The following is a 13353-nucleotide window of genomic DNA, read 5'->3' as shown; positions in this document are numbered from 1 at the left end:
AGCTGTGCTCCTGCCATCAGGATGCACTCTGGATGTTTTGCTCATGAATCCACCTTAATTAGTCCAGTTCCACATCAGAAAAACATCAGGTGAAATCTCCGCTCACAAAGGCGTCGGTTTTCCTCTCTGTACTGTTCTGCCCTATGAGAAGATGACTGCAGGGTTAGACACAGGCCAAGGTGTGAAGTACTGAGCTCTGCATTTGGCCATCAGGATGAAGGATGGGGCTCACTCCCCCATCCCATGCTCAAAGGGCTGTCATCCATCCTTTCTCCAGCTGAAAAGTCTGGACTCAGCTCTCTGCAAAATGCAATTCTACAGGACTGAAGCAAAATTAGCTCCTCAGAGTATATTTTGCTGTTTCTTATTTTTATTGCCATTTCTAGTCATGGAATATGATCTTAGTTTGGTAGGTACTGTACAAAATAAGCCACCAAGAAAAATAGGTTGCCATCTTAGGCATTCCTGACCACTCTCCAGAGAAGAAAATTGCCTGTCTACAACAGCAAAGAAAGAAACTTTGAGACCTAAATTAGATACCTCAAGTTACATGTGATGAGGGTATATTTATAGCCATTGACAGATCAAGGTGAAGAAAGGTTTCAGAAGAGAATTATCTTTGAACAGAAGATGGGATATATCTGTGGGGAGAGTCCTAAACAACCAAGTTTTCAGGCAAACAAGCATCTGAAAACAAGCAGAAAACTTTGAGATTAGAAAACTGCCTCTGAGATTAATGCAATGATATTGTTTTTAGTCAATGAGAACATTCAAAAGAAGTATGTAGCTGGCACATCTGAAGCAATTGAATCTGGAGCAATTGAGAAATAACAAGGAGCAATTGTCCAATAAAATCCTATTTCCCCCCTATTTTTTTTATGTTGTATCAGACTGTTAAGAACTTTTAGTTCTCAGGCTCATCTTTTGAAGTTAGACTGTAGCTTTCCTTTGAGGATGAAGGCTGAAAGGTCAGGCACAGAGAGGTTGTTTTTTGAGAAATACTATTCATCTGATAATGGTGGTGTTCATTAATTTAGTTCATTCTGGGGTACAGCAGTTCTTTGGTTTCCCCCACATCCCATCTATACCAGTATTTAGATGATTATCCTGTGTGTTCCTCTCTCCCCTCCGATTTGGCAGCTATAAAATAAACCAAAGGGAGGGAAAGAGCATAAAGAAGCAACAAAACAGAGCTGCTCAGCTGATGGGTAGTGATCATTGCACACCAGAGACCTGGTTGTCAGGGTTTTTGTTACTGCAATAACAAAGGGGAGTGCTAAGGAGTTTGAAGGAAAGACATGACTACTGTCTTGAGGGAAAACATACCTTACAGAAGGGTCCTTAGAGAAAGCATAAAGATACTTTGCTTGAAAAAGGAGTTGCACTGGAAGCTCACACAAATGATTTCCAACTCAGAAATGAGAAAGCTGCAGGGAGAGTCAGAATTCACCATGAAAGGCCTTGAAAGTCAAGGGAACTTTTCTTTTTTGTTTTTTTTTTTCCTTAAACCCAGGAGGATTTTCAGTGAAACTAAATGCAAAGAGAATTCTTTATAGAGGCCTCAGAAAATAACAATGAAAACTACTGAAGTGACAGGCTGGAGGTCGTATGGGTAAATCATAGGCATGGTGTGGAAAGTAAATTGGCAAGACTTACCTAGACAAAGCAGCAACAGAAAGAAAATTTAAGATGATGAAGTCAACTTCTGTAGACTTTAGGTTGAACTAAGTTAGTGGTCAGACATGGACAGACAGCAGAGGAAAACACACAAATTTTATTTCAGATGAAATAAGCTCAGCTCAGTTCAAGAGAAGTGAAACTTCAAGTTGTCTCCATGGAGCCAATTTTTTTGGACTTAAGGGACGGGAATAAGTTAGAGACTGAAAAGACTGTGGTCTCCTGGATGTAGGATGGCTCATAAAAATTTCTGAACAGCTCTGGAAAGTTCTCCAAAAAACTGAGAGATGAGAGAGAGCAAGCAAAGAGATTCTGCCTTCCTTCTACATGGAAGGTAGAATGGCACAGCACCACAGCAGGACAGCAGTCAGTGTCAGTAACACCTGAGGTTGTTGAAGTGACTTGACCTTTGAACAGAAGTCAGGAGTAACTTGGGTGGCATTTCAGGGAGAGCAAAAAGGGTGAGGTACATTCAGTAGCATGTAAGATGAAATAGGAGAAGATGAACTCAGATAAACCTTCCAGAAAACTTTGGAGACAAAGGAATACAGCAATAGTTGGCTTGCTTTGTGGCTGAATGAACACATGTCCATGTAGATCCATTTCTTGATATGTAGGCCAACTCAGATTTTGACTTATCAATTCTTTTGAATAAAGTCCAGCTCTGCGTATAATAACTTTTACAGGTGTTCTACTCCAGATAAAACCTGTGAAAACTCTCTAGAAAGTCAAAGTTAGATCAGACTTTCTTATATACTCAGAAGTGTTGGTGAGGGAGAGCAAGCCTTTAGTTAGACATACCCTGAATTCTGAGAAAATGTGGTGGTAGGAAAAGTTTTGCATTTAGTTTTTAAAGTATGCACAGCATCTGCTTCATGCTCTGTTAACTGCCACAGAGCAGTCATTGTACTTCCCAAACACACTGGGTTAGCTCAAGAGCTTGGTGAACTCTTGAGCTAACCCAGATAACTATTAGCCTTTTGATAATGCCTGAAACTAATGCCACACTGTGTTTGTAGAGCTTTCTGGTCAGGATTCTAATTTTTATCACTGCTGTAAGTTTTTTAAAGCCCCAGATATGGCAGTAAAGATACACAGAATTATAGGGAAAAAAAAAAATAAAGCCAGGCCATCCACAATAATACAAAGTAAGGGCAGTCAGTGCCTTTGGTACTGCCAGGCACCTGTCAGCTCTAAATCAAGGACTGTGCAGGAGACAGTAATTGCAGAATAGACAAACCTGCAGCTGTGGGACTGAACACATCAAGGTCCTAGGGGTACTTGTCAATCTTATTACTCATAGAGCAGACACAGAACATCTCATCTGACCAAGAAGCATCAGCTCCAGAGGCAGAACCAGGGAACCAGGGAGCTGGTGTCTGGGTTGATAATGAGCCTTCTAACCAAGAGCTGCAGAGCACAGCTGATCACCTGCTTGTGAATTGAGATATACTGGAGAACTGTCCCAGCACTTTTATACGCTCTCACCTTCTTTTCTGCTTCATAGCCCTTCCTTAGCCACTGCCAAACTGCTGAATCATGGTGCACATCCAGTACCCCAAAAGTCTGTCTTGGTTCTCTTTTGTTTTCAGTGTTTTTTTAAATTGGGCTACTCCATGGCCAGAAATGTTCACAACAAAGATGTGTGGACTACCATGCATTAACTAGATTTTTGTGTGGTGCAATCAGTGAATCTGCCAAAAGAATGGCAATTCCAATGGCAAATTTGTGAGTATATCAGAATAATTAATTAATTCAGGAGGGGTTTTGGCTCAAGATAAGTCTTCACAATGTTGCTACTGCTGTAAGCAAATTAAGCATATCCACAGCCAGTTATTAACAATTTGCTCTAGCACAGAATTGCAAATTGTTATTACCACTTTCTTCCCCATACAAATAACCCTAGCAGAGCTTTTCTATGGTCTATTCATTTACTATTACAGTATTTTCAGGAGGGTTAAAGTGCCATCCACAGTGTCCAGGGAAAACAAACTGGCCCCCGTGCTTCCATTGGCATTGCAATTAGGATCACAAGAAAATCCAAATCTCAAGACCAAATTCCTTTTGATACTGTGAACACATCGAAAAGGAAGTACTACAAGTTTCTCTTAATGCACCATCCAGAAGCATTATTTCACCTGACAATAATTCACAAGTTTCCTAGCAGCTAAATATTTCACAGACAGAGTTAAATAGACAGAAGAGGTTTCAAATGCATTCAGATTCTGCCTGGGAAAGGAATTTTCCACTCTGTACTACTGAGAAAAATGAAGATGCTGTAGGCTATGGTATCATGTTCAGAGGAACAAGGTGGGTAGGATAGGGCATTAGGCACTATTATACTCCAGGGAAGAAAGAGCAGACAGGGGCACAATAGACGCGCTTCATTATATTTTAAATGGGAATAGTTCCAAGGATAGGAAAGCCTGTGGTGCTTGTAAAGGATTAAGCAGGGTAATGTGCTTTTTAAGAGGACATAAAGAGGTATGTAATGTGATATCTTTAAGCCTAAATGATTTTTCTTGGAGTCCTCAATGAATGTTTAAGCAGGCATGACTTGGGCCTCTGTAAATCCTCTCTGAATAAATAACTTCCACAAAAATAGAGATTCCTAGGACAGAATGAGATGCATATTTCATAACCTATGCAAAAAAAAAGGAAAATCAATTTGAGACACATGAAACACTTAGGAATAATAAAGAAAAAGGAAAGATAAAAGTGAATATTCTCCAGAATAATCCAGGCTTATAAAAAAAAAAAATATAGCTACCTCCCCATCCATTTTCATTTGACAGTGCAGGAAGACAAACAAGTGAGTGCTTTCCTACCTTGTATTCAGACCTTCAACAGCTTTTTGCTGTCTTCTGGGACAGGAAGAGACAATAAGTGGAAGAAAATATCTTAAGTGCCTGTGCTTTTCAGGCTGTCTCCTGTTTGAGGTATTTAAAACTGCTCTCTCTTCAGGGTAAATCTATCCAGCTGCTCTCTAGCTGGACCTGTGGTATTTATAGCTGTTCACTATGGATGGAACAGGAGCACACACGGTGATATGTATGCACCTGATTTATGAGAGGAACAGGACCAATAAATATCAAAACCTGAAAACTTACAATGGCATGATCTTCCCATCTTATTTCTCTTGTCTGCACTGCCCTCCTGCCAGGAAAAGCAGGTCAAAGCAGCAGAATGCCTGATTTAAAGTGGGACTGTGCAATCACTGTCATTTGGCTGCATTGTATTTGCACTCACACAGGTGCCACTCCCCACAAAGACACTGGTACAGCAAGCAGGCAGCCCTGCTGAGTGAGAGGGGTGAGGTGCTGAGTGAATCAGTGGTTGGCCTCTCTCCTCTTCCCCCTGTTTATATATACATTAGCATTAGACTGCTACTTTCCTCACAATAAAATAGTGCCAGCTCCACTGGAGCTGTCAGGATAAAAGCAAGACAAAACTAAAGAACTTTTGGGATTTTACAAAAATATTTTGGGAAGCGTCTTCTGTGAAGGCTCCTTGCAAACCTCATTTAAGCTCTGAGGTGGTGCAGCAAGGGGTGCTGCTAAAGATGGGAGTGTGCACTGCATCCCTGCACAGCTGTTTCCCATGGTGGTCCCTCCTATCCCAATCCCTTCGTGGTCATTGCTCAGCTGAGTGGGAGCCCCTTTCCCTGTACCTGTCTGGAGCACTCATGAAGTCTCTGCTGCCTCACTTGGCACTCCAGGAAGGTTTGCTGAGGTGATGCTCTCACAGAGCCAGGACAAGCTGCTGTTCAGTCACACTTTTAGTGCTGATGAATTGGGGAAATAAAACGAGGCACAGAGGAAGACCTGTTGGTGTATCTTGCCCAGGGTTATAATCAGGTTAATAGCTCTGATGTGGCCAGCTAAATTCATTAAAGACCCTGAAGAGCATTATAAAGTATATAAATAGGCCAAGGGGACCCATTAATTCTTTATGAAATGTTTTCATATTTTGAAATGTGTTACAGAGATTATAATCTCTGCCTTTTATCAGATACCTTTTAAATTATTAGTTTTCCTTGCCTAAGATCAGCTTTTAACATCACTTTCTTCGTGCAGCTTTCTTTCCAAGCAGGCCAACTACAACTTCCCAAAAGCTTCTTGTGAACAGCAGCTGGCAAATAATCTTTTTCTGTGCAATTTCTTCCTGTAAATTGAAGGAAGAGGAGAAATTGTGCACCCACAGGTAGATGCAAGTTCATTAGCATCAGACCTAAGACCTCTGTTTTTTTAAAACTGGAGGCTGGTTGGCTTGCTCACTTGACACAACTTAGTTTTTGACATCATTGTTTGCCTATTCCTGAGAAGCAAAAGCATGGGAAATTAAGAACTTGGATGCGTCTGGTTTTGTAGGTTTTAGGACAGCAACTCCCACGTCTCCAAGAATGAAAATTCAAGGACTGTAATCTGGAATTACCTGGCAGCAGGATATACCATTTGTTTGGTTCTTCAAGCTAAAAGTTGTTAGTGAGCACAGCTGTGTTTGATGTACTCTGGTCTTTTGAGCCTTCTGAAACTCATTTTATAACTTGGGAAGGGAAACCAGAAGGAGGGCAGGTTCTTGGTTTTGGGCTTTTTATATATATATATACAAAAGGCAAATCCCAGCTTTATCAGCCATTTACAAACTGAGCTGAAATATGTTCTCTCAAAAAAAGCAATTTCCTCTAGCCAATAAATCTTCAGACCTTTTTTTCTTGCTCTTTCAGCTTATGACTTTATCTAAAAGGGTTTCAAAAGTGCAGTTCCCCAGGACCTCTCCTGCCTCTTTTTAATGCTTTTTAGTCCTTCAGAGGAGAAAATATGATCTTGGTTATCCAGAGGCTGGGTTGGGGATTTTTAAAACTCCAAATAATCTTTGTTATTTTTCAGTTCTTCTATTATCAAGAGCTCACCAGTGATTTCATCATTCTTCTCAACATAGTCTTTTCTCTTGTTACTGTCTAGAGTGAGAACATCAGAAATGTCAGGTTTTCCTGGCCAATGGATTTTGGTGGAGTCAAAAAAACAGAGTTCATCTGGATTTTCACAAGTCTCTAAATCAAGATTGTAACAACATGAACACACAACTTATGGATATTTTCTGTAAGAAATCGTCATATATTGAAGTTTAAAATAAAGTCAGCAAAATATTATATTTCTTTGATTTGATTTAGAAGTCTGAACATAAAGATACAATGCTGGGGAAAAGCTTGTGTACAGTCACTCATCAACTTATATTGACTCTTAAACTGAATCCTTTCATGGACTGGTGTTTCTTTAAAAGCTGCAGCTGTCAGCCAGAATTTGGGAGGGAACTACTGCATTCACACATGTGCCTACAAAAAGCTCTCAAAGTGTTTTTCCACTGCCAAACCTACTGCAGAATGTGTTTCTGAGACTCTTTTAAAAGTCAAATCATCTATTCCTGCCTTTGTCTTTCAAAACAAACGTGACCCAGAGCTACAGCAGACAGCCAGGATTTTCAGTGTCGGGAGGCTAAAAATAAAGCTAATCAATGTCTTGTATTCTGGGGCATAGAATTCACAGGGATCCCCAATGAGGGGAGAGAAGGATGCCTCTGACTCCATCTTATCAGAAAGCTAATTAATTACTTTATTATACTATATTATTCTATATTATATTACACTATATTACATTACATCTAAATTGAATCTGCCAAGCATTCAACTCTGCACTGAATTCCGTGACTGTCAGCTGACAGTCCCGACACACACACACACACACTCGGCCCTGATAGGTCAAGGAAACAAAACACCATCACTCTGGGAAAACAATCTCCATACTGCATTCTACTTTTGCACAAACATAGGCACAGCAAATGATAAGAATTGTTTTTCCTTTCTCTGAGGTTCAGAGAATGTGAAACCCAGAAATATTCTTGGGAAGAATTGTGCCTTGCTTTTCTCTGTGAAGAGAAAAGAGTTCTGAGTGCAGTGTTCTTATTCCTTTTTTGCACCCTTACAAATGCAGCCATCTCCTATAAAAACACCTGTAAATACTTTTTGAAGCCAACAGTCTAGGCACTTAGATATTAAAATGCCATTCAATGCCACAAACCTGAGAAGTCCCAATCCTCCGTGCCAGCGCAAGGGGCTTTCAGGAACTGATTAAAGGCACGATTGCAACAGCTAAGCAAACGTGGTGCAACACAGAGCATCTCCAATGGGAAGCACAAAGGAAGGGTGCCAGTACCTTCTGAATGCCTGCAGTGGACTCGAGGACGTTGTTCTCGGAGCCGTTGCTCCGGTTGATCATGCGCCACATCTGGGAATACATGCTGTCCCTCTCGAAGGGGTTCATGCCCTTCACGCGCACGTGCTCGTACACGGCCGAGTCCAGCACGGTGCCGTAAGGAATGTCCGTCTGCCGCGACAGATCCTGGAGAGACCTTCATGGGTGGGGAAGAAAAAGAGACACGGGAGGCTTTCATCCACTTTTTCAAGAGGAAGGAGCTGCAGGCAAACAAAGGGCAACACTTTCATCTGTTGGGCTTTTTTTCCTTTTTTTTATGATTTAAGACACAAAGAGCAATATTAAGAGAAAGGAAGGAGTGGAAAAAGTGAAAATGGATGAAAAAGGAACAGAAGGGGCAAGAGGATGCTGGGAAATACCAATCTCCTTTGAGCAGGGGCAAGGGAGAAGCAGGGAGTGCTGGAATCAGAAGTTGGATACCTGCCTAGAGTGCAAACACACACACACTGCTGTGGAGAGCTGGTGGCAGCACCAGAACTCAGAAATCCAGCCCAGAGCAGCTGGACTGAGCAGCTCTGTGTGCTCCTGGGTTACACTGTGCAGGGCAGTTTGGTGGGGGTGTTCAGTTCTGCACTGAACTGTGCATCCATCTCATAGGTCACATCTTGTATTAGTTCGAGCAATAAGAATATTTCTGTTGTATTTTCATGAACTGCTTTTTCATCATATTTTCATGCTATCACAGTTCATGTTATTTAGTCTAATAAATTTGTTCTGCTTTACTTGTTATGTAGTCTTACCCTTCTCCATAAACCAAAAGAAATAAACCATTTTAGAAGTTTCTAAAACATCCCAAATGGGGTTTGGTCAACCGAACTTGCTTTGAACTTCAAAACTGTATGTTAGAACCATTTAAGGTTTCCTTACCTCTTGGCTTTTATTTTCCTTTCCTGTTGAATTGCTCTCCAGTACCTTTGATTCTTTAATGGCACTCATTAAAATTTCAAAGTAACTACTGCAATACGTCTACTGCTTAAAACCCATTACAGCCTTCCCAGCACAAATTAACTGTGTATAAACTGCACAAATCTAGTGGATGACACATAAGGACAATCAAGGAGCTCAATGCTGTCTTAAAGAAGGCAATAGCAAATTGTAAAAGCTTATTACAGACAGAAAATGCAAACAGCAACGTAGGAAACTCATCCAATTCCAAGCTGTATTTCTAAAAAATGTAAATATGAAGGCCAGTGAAAATTGCCCTGTGGGGTGGGGATTGGAAGAAATGAAATTCTTAGGTGTAATGAGGATGGCACTGAAGAAAAAAATAATGACATCTCACAGGATTTGTATGCCATGAACAAAACAGAAAGCAGAAAAGAAGACATCAATAGAGATCAATGGCAAGAGTTTAGATGTTAGCTGAGTGAAAAAGAAATCCTTTGAAGTTTAGACATATGGGCTTAGAAAAACATTGACCAAGAGCTAAATTCTAATCAGATAACATATGGTAATTATAAGGAAGGGAAAAATGTAATTGTGAGGAGTAAATAACTAATGGTATTAAAACTCCTCAAAATTATCTCACTTTGTCCAACAAGATTGCATTCCTTTTAAACAGGGAACCTGCAAAGATTCATCTAATGAATCATCAAAGATGAGATGCTACAGGTAACGTTTCCTGAACCCAAAGTATTGGTATTCTACCAGAGGACCATGACATGCCCTGCTCTATGAGGAAAACTCTGGCAGACTAAGGCATCAGGACAATAAGCACTGTGGTAGTTATTGCAACTGAATGGTAAAAGAAAAAATAAATTATCAAGTCCAGATAAACACTTATGAGTTCTGAAAGATTAAATATAAAATGGCTGAGCTGTGAGCAGAAATGTGAAACCTCCTTACAGCCAATGAGCAAAAGGAAAGCATAAATATTTTAAAAAGTGGCAGTCAAGGGAATTACCAAAGTAAGGTGCTTAGGTCATGTGCTTAAGTTTAATAAACATACTGATATAAGGATTAATACAATTTTAAAGGTCAGTCCTGAAGTCTAGACATAGACACCAGGTAGGTTTCTCCAGGGAAAGCAAGTAAATCATCTATTACACTTTGAAATTACTCAGAAACCCCTCAGAATTTCAAAGAGAGCTTCCTCCCACCAAACAACATACAGACAGTGGAAGCAGACGGACAATCTTCACAGGAGGATTTTGGAAACATTTCCTAGCAACTCTGGGTAGCATGAGAAATATTCAGTCAGAGTGGATGCTCTCGAGGGATTTCAAGGGTAACAAGAACAGCTTTTTGCAGAGCTAAAAGGCTGAACAAGAAGAGTGTGACCCTGTGCATGGGGACAGCAATCACAGCTAGAGCTGAGGCACTCAGTGCCTGCATTGCCTCACTTTTCCCCACCAAGGTCTCCCAGGCCTTTGTGACTACAGGCAGGGTTCAAGAAGGCAACAAACAATGAGCAGTAAGTTGTCAGGTAAATCCCAACCAGACAAGGCAGGGATTGACTGGGATCACTAGATCCATACAAGTCAGAGTGTGCTGAGAAAGCTGGCCCGTGTCCTTGCAAGGCCACCTGCTTTAATTTTTGCAAGGTGAAGGAGGCTAGGGGAGATTCCTTGGTACAGGAGAAAGAAAATATCCAGACTATATCAAAAAAGTGAAAAAAAGATGATTCATGGAATTACTGCTGGTTGTCCATCCTCATAGAGTGAGTCCTTAGCACATTTCTGAGCACATGAAGGAAAAGCAAACTACAGGCAGCACTCAACATTGACTTACCAAAAGTAAGTCATGCATGACCAATTTGGTTGCCTTCTACACTAAAATTACTTCATTTGTGGACAAGACTAGAGATACTGACATAGTTTACCTTTAGCAAGGCAGCCTGCCTATCTGCCTGCCTCAATATACTTGTATCCAAAGGAGGTCATTAGGTATAGCAGTGTGGGAAAGCAGATTTGATAAATTCCCAATTGGGTTGTCCTGTTCATGGCATCTCTCATCTGCAGGCTGCTACCAGGTACCCCAGAGGTCTAACCTGGGACATGGCTTTACCAGTGACTTGGAGGAGGTAAGCAAGCACCCTCCTGTCAAGTTTGCAGATGGCATGACATGGAGGGACCTGCTCAAGGACAGGCTGAAGATCAGATGAGCCTGGAAAGGCTGGAGCAATGGGGTGTGAAATTCAGCAAGGACAAATTCAAAGCTCTGTACCTGGGGATGAATAAAAGCCTGCAACAACCAGGCTGAGCACAGCTCTGCAGAAAGGCACCCTAGCAGGCAGCAGTGGGTCTTGCTGAGAGCTTCTCCTTATTTTACCATTAGACAAAGTGTTGTGCAAAGTGCTGACAGTCTGTCTATCTGTCAAAAGCATCACTGATGAAAGGCACTAGATAAATACAGCACACTGTATTCATCCATTCTGCTCCTGCTGCTGCTGCTGCCAGTACATTCCTGTAATCAACTGGCAGCGCTCAGCAGTGCAATGAGCTGTCACAAGATGCATACTGCAATGTCCTGTAATTGTTATTTGTCATACCAGAAAAGGGTACCAAAAGTATTTATCTGGTCTCCAATTTCAGTGACACCACTTAGTAAAATTGCAATCATTACTTTACAGAACTCTACATAGCCATATAATTTCTAATATAACAAGCAACAAAACATTTTTTTGGATATATTATTGCTAAGCAGGATATAATTGACAGGTGTAGCTGCTGCCACAAATCAGTTAAAAGCAGCACAAAAGAGCTCCTGTGTATATATCTTGTGGCTATAAAAGCAACTTTGTTATTTTCAGAAGGGCAAACCAGCACAAGACAAGAGCTATTAGTCTTGGAATGTACTACAGCCAAGTATGGGAAGCAAACAGGCTGGGAAGCAAGCGTGCTATCACACACAAAGGCACCACTGGCAGGGAAATAACAAGGAGAAGAATTATGTCAATGCCTTCAGGAAGGCATGTTGTATCTGCCACGTCTGGCATTAACTGGAGTCTGCAGTGCCTCACTGTTAGATGTGCTACCCTTAAGTGCAGGATGCCTCTCAGCTGCCCTACTTGCATCTTTTCACGGTCACAGGTGAGGCTCCATGCTGAGAAAATGATGACAAGAGGACAAAAACAAGACAAATATAAGTGTAAACTCTATGGATGGGCTAAATGCTGTTGTTGGCAGTAAACCCAGTGTTCTGATTCACCTGACCATATGCTGAGGAGCAAGAAACAAGTTTGGGAGCCTTGGAGGTGTACATGTGTATATACTGCTGCACAGGCAAGCTGCAAATACAGCAAAGATCTATCACACATCAGTGACTCCCTCCCCTCACACAAACATGTAAAATGGGATCATAATATACATGACCTCCTTCAGAAGCTGTTTGTTTAATAACCCACAACTCTGCCAAAGTGCTGCTGAGACGTTCAACCTAGAAGGCACAGCAAAACAAAGTACAGAAAAACAAAGGGAAATGACAAACTTTGAGAGAGCTACTAGAATTATTAAACCACTGAGGTTCCTTTACAGAAGAAAGAACTCTTAAAACTGCTGATTTATAGGTTACACATTGGTTGGTGTACCTCTGTTCCTGGATTAAACAACTCATTCCCTTTTCAGACAATTGCCTTTAGTGGACACGTAAATCCTCAGCCTCACTCTTGTCCCCCAATTTCACTGACACAGCTGCCACACCAGATCTCATAATAAAGAAAAAGTATCTGTGAAGATAATGAATTCCTACAAGGGATCCTTTGATGCCCAAATCCTGATTCCATTACCCACACTGAAATGCAATTTTTTGATAGTTCCCAGATGAACTGCAAAGCAAAGCACTCATTAGCATGAATAAGCAAATGATAATTTCACATTTTAAAACTTTTCTCTTTGAATTTCTAGTTTTGAAGCAATAAGGTATTTAATGATAAAAATTATTAAAAAATATAAAAAAACAGATGTAGCTCAAACATTTGTTAATAAATTAGATACCTTTAACTGAGTTTGTATACAGACAAATTCTACCTCTAGGGAAGTGCCCATGCAGTCAGATCATTCAGATTATTTTTGTCTATCACTCATGCAGCATTGTGAGGAAAAATATTATGTGTGGTCTTTATAATAAATTTTTTTCTCATTGCGATTACTGGGATAATACCGATATTATTCCAGCATCAATATTATCCTAAATTAACTAGGCTAATAGGGCTATTCTGAGAAGGAATTGAATCATTTGAGGAAGAGTTATTAAGAGATAGATGTATTTTTCCAGCATTTTTTGCTTTTGCTTAGTATTCTACACCTTAACCAGGCAGCAGTTGTCAGGTCACTTTCATTTTATGGCTTAGTACAAATCAGTTACTTTGCAATTTAAGAAATTATCTCTGCCTACAGCTAGAAGAAAAATGTAGCAGGATTTGGATATGTTTCTTTCTCCAGAGCATACCCTTTTCTATAAATTC

General features: G+C 40.6%; 1 protein-coding gene across 7 annotated transcripts in view; it reads right to left on the bottom strand.

Annotated features, from left to right (window-relative positions):
* Positions 1–13353, bottom strand: part of GRID2 (glutamate ionotropic receptor delta type subunit 2) — a 681167-nt gene that overhangs the window by 85464 nt on the left and 582350 nt on the right. For all 7 annotated transcript variants that reach the window (XR_013182016.1, XR_013182018.1, XR_013182020.1 and 4 more), the window contains exon 13: positions 7890–8085. Coding sequence is in view for 2 of the 7 variants with exons in the window: in XM_054633768.2 (XP_054489743.1) it covers positions 7890–8085 (196 nt within the window). In the remaining 5 variants the exon portion in view is untranslated. The remainder of the gene's footprint in view (positions 1–7889; positions 8086–13353) is intronic.

This window comes from Agelaius phoeniceus, chromosome 4 (assembly GCF_051311805.1).
Source record: "Agelaius phoeniceus isolate bAgePho1 chromosome 4, bAgePho1.hap1, whole genome shotgun sequence".
Taxonomy (NCBI): domain Eukaryota; kingdom Metazoa; phylum Chordata; class Aves; order Passeriformes; family Icteridae; genus Agelaius; species Agelaius phoeniceus.
This window is presented reverse-complemented; position numbering and strand designations above follow the sequence as displayed.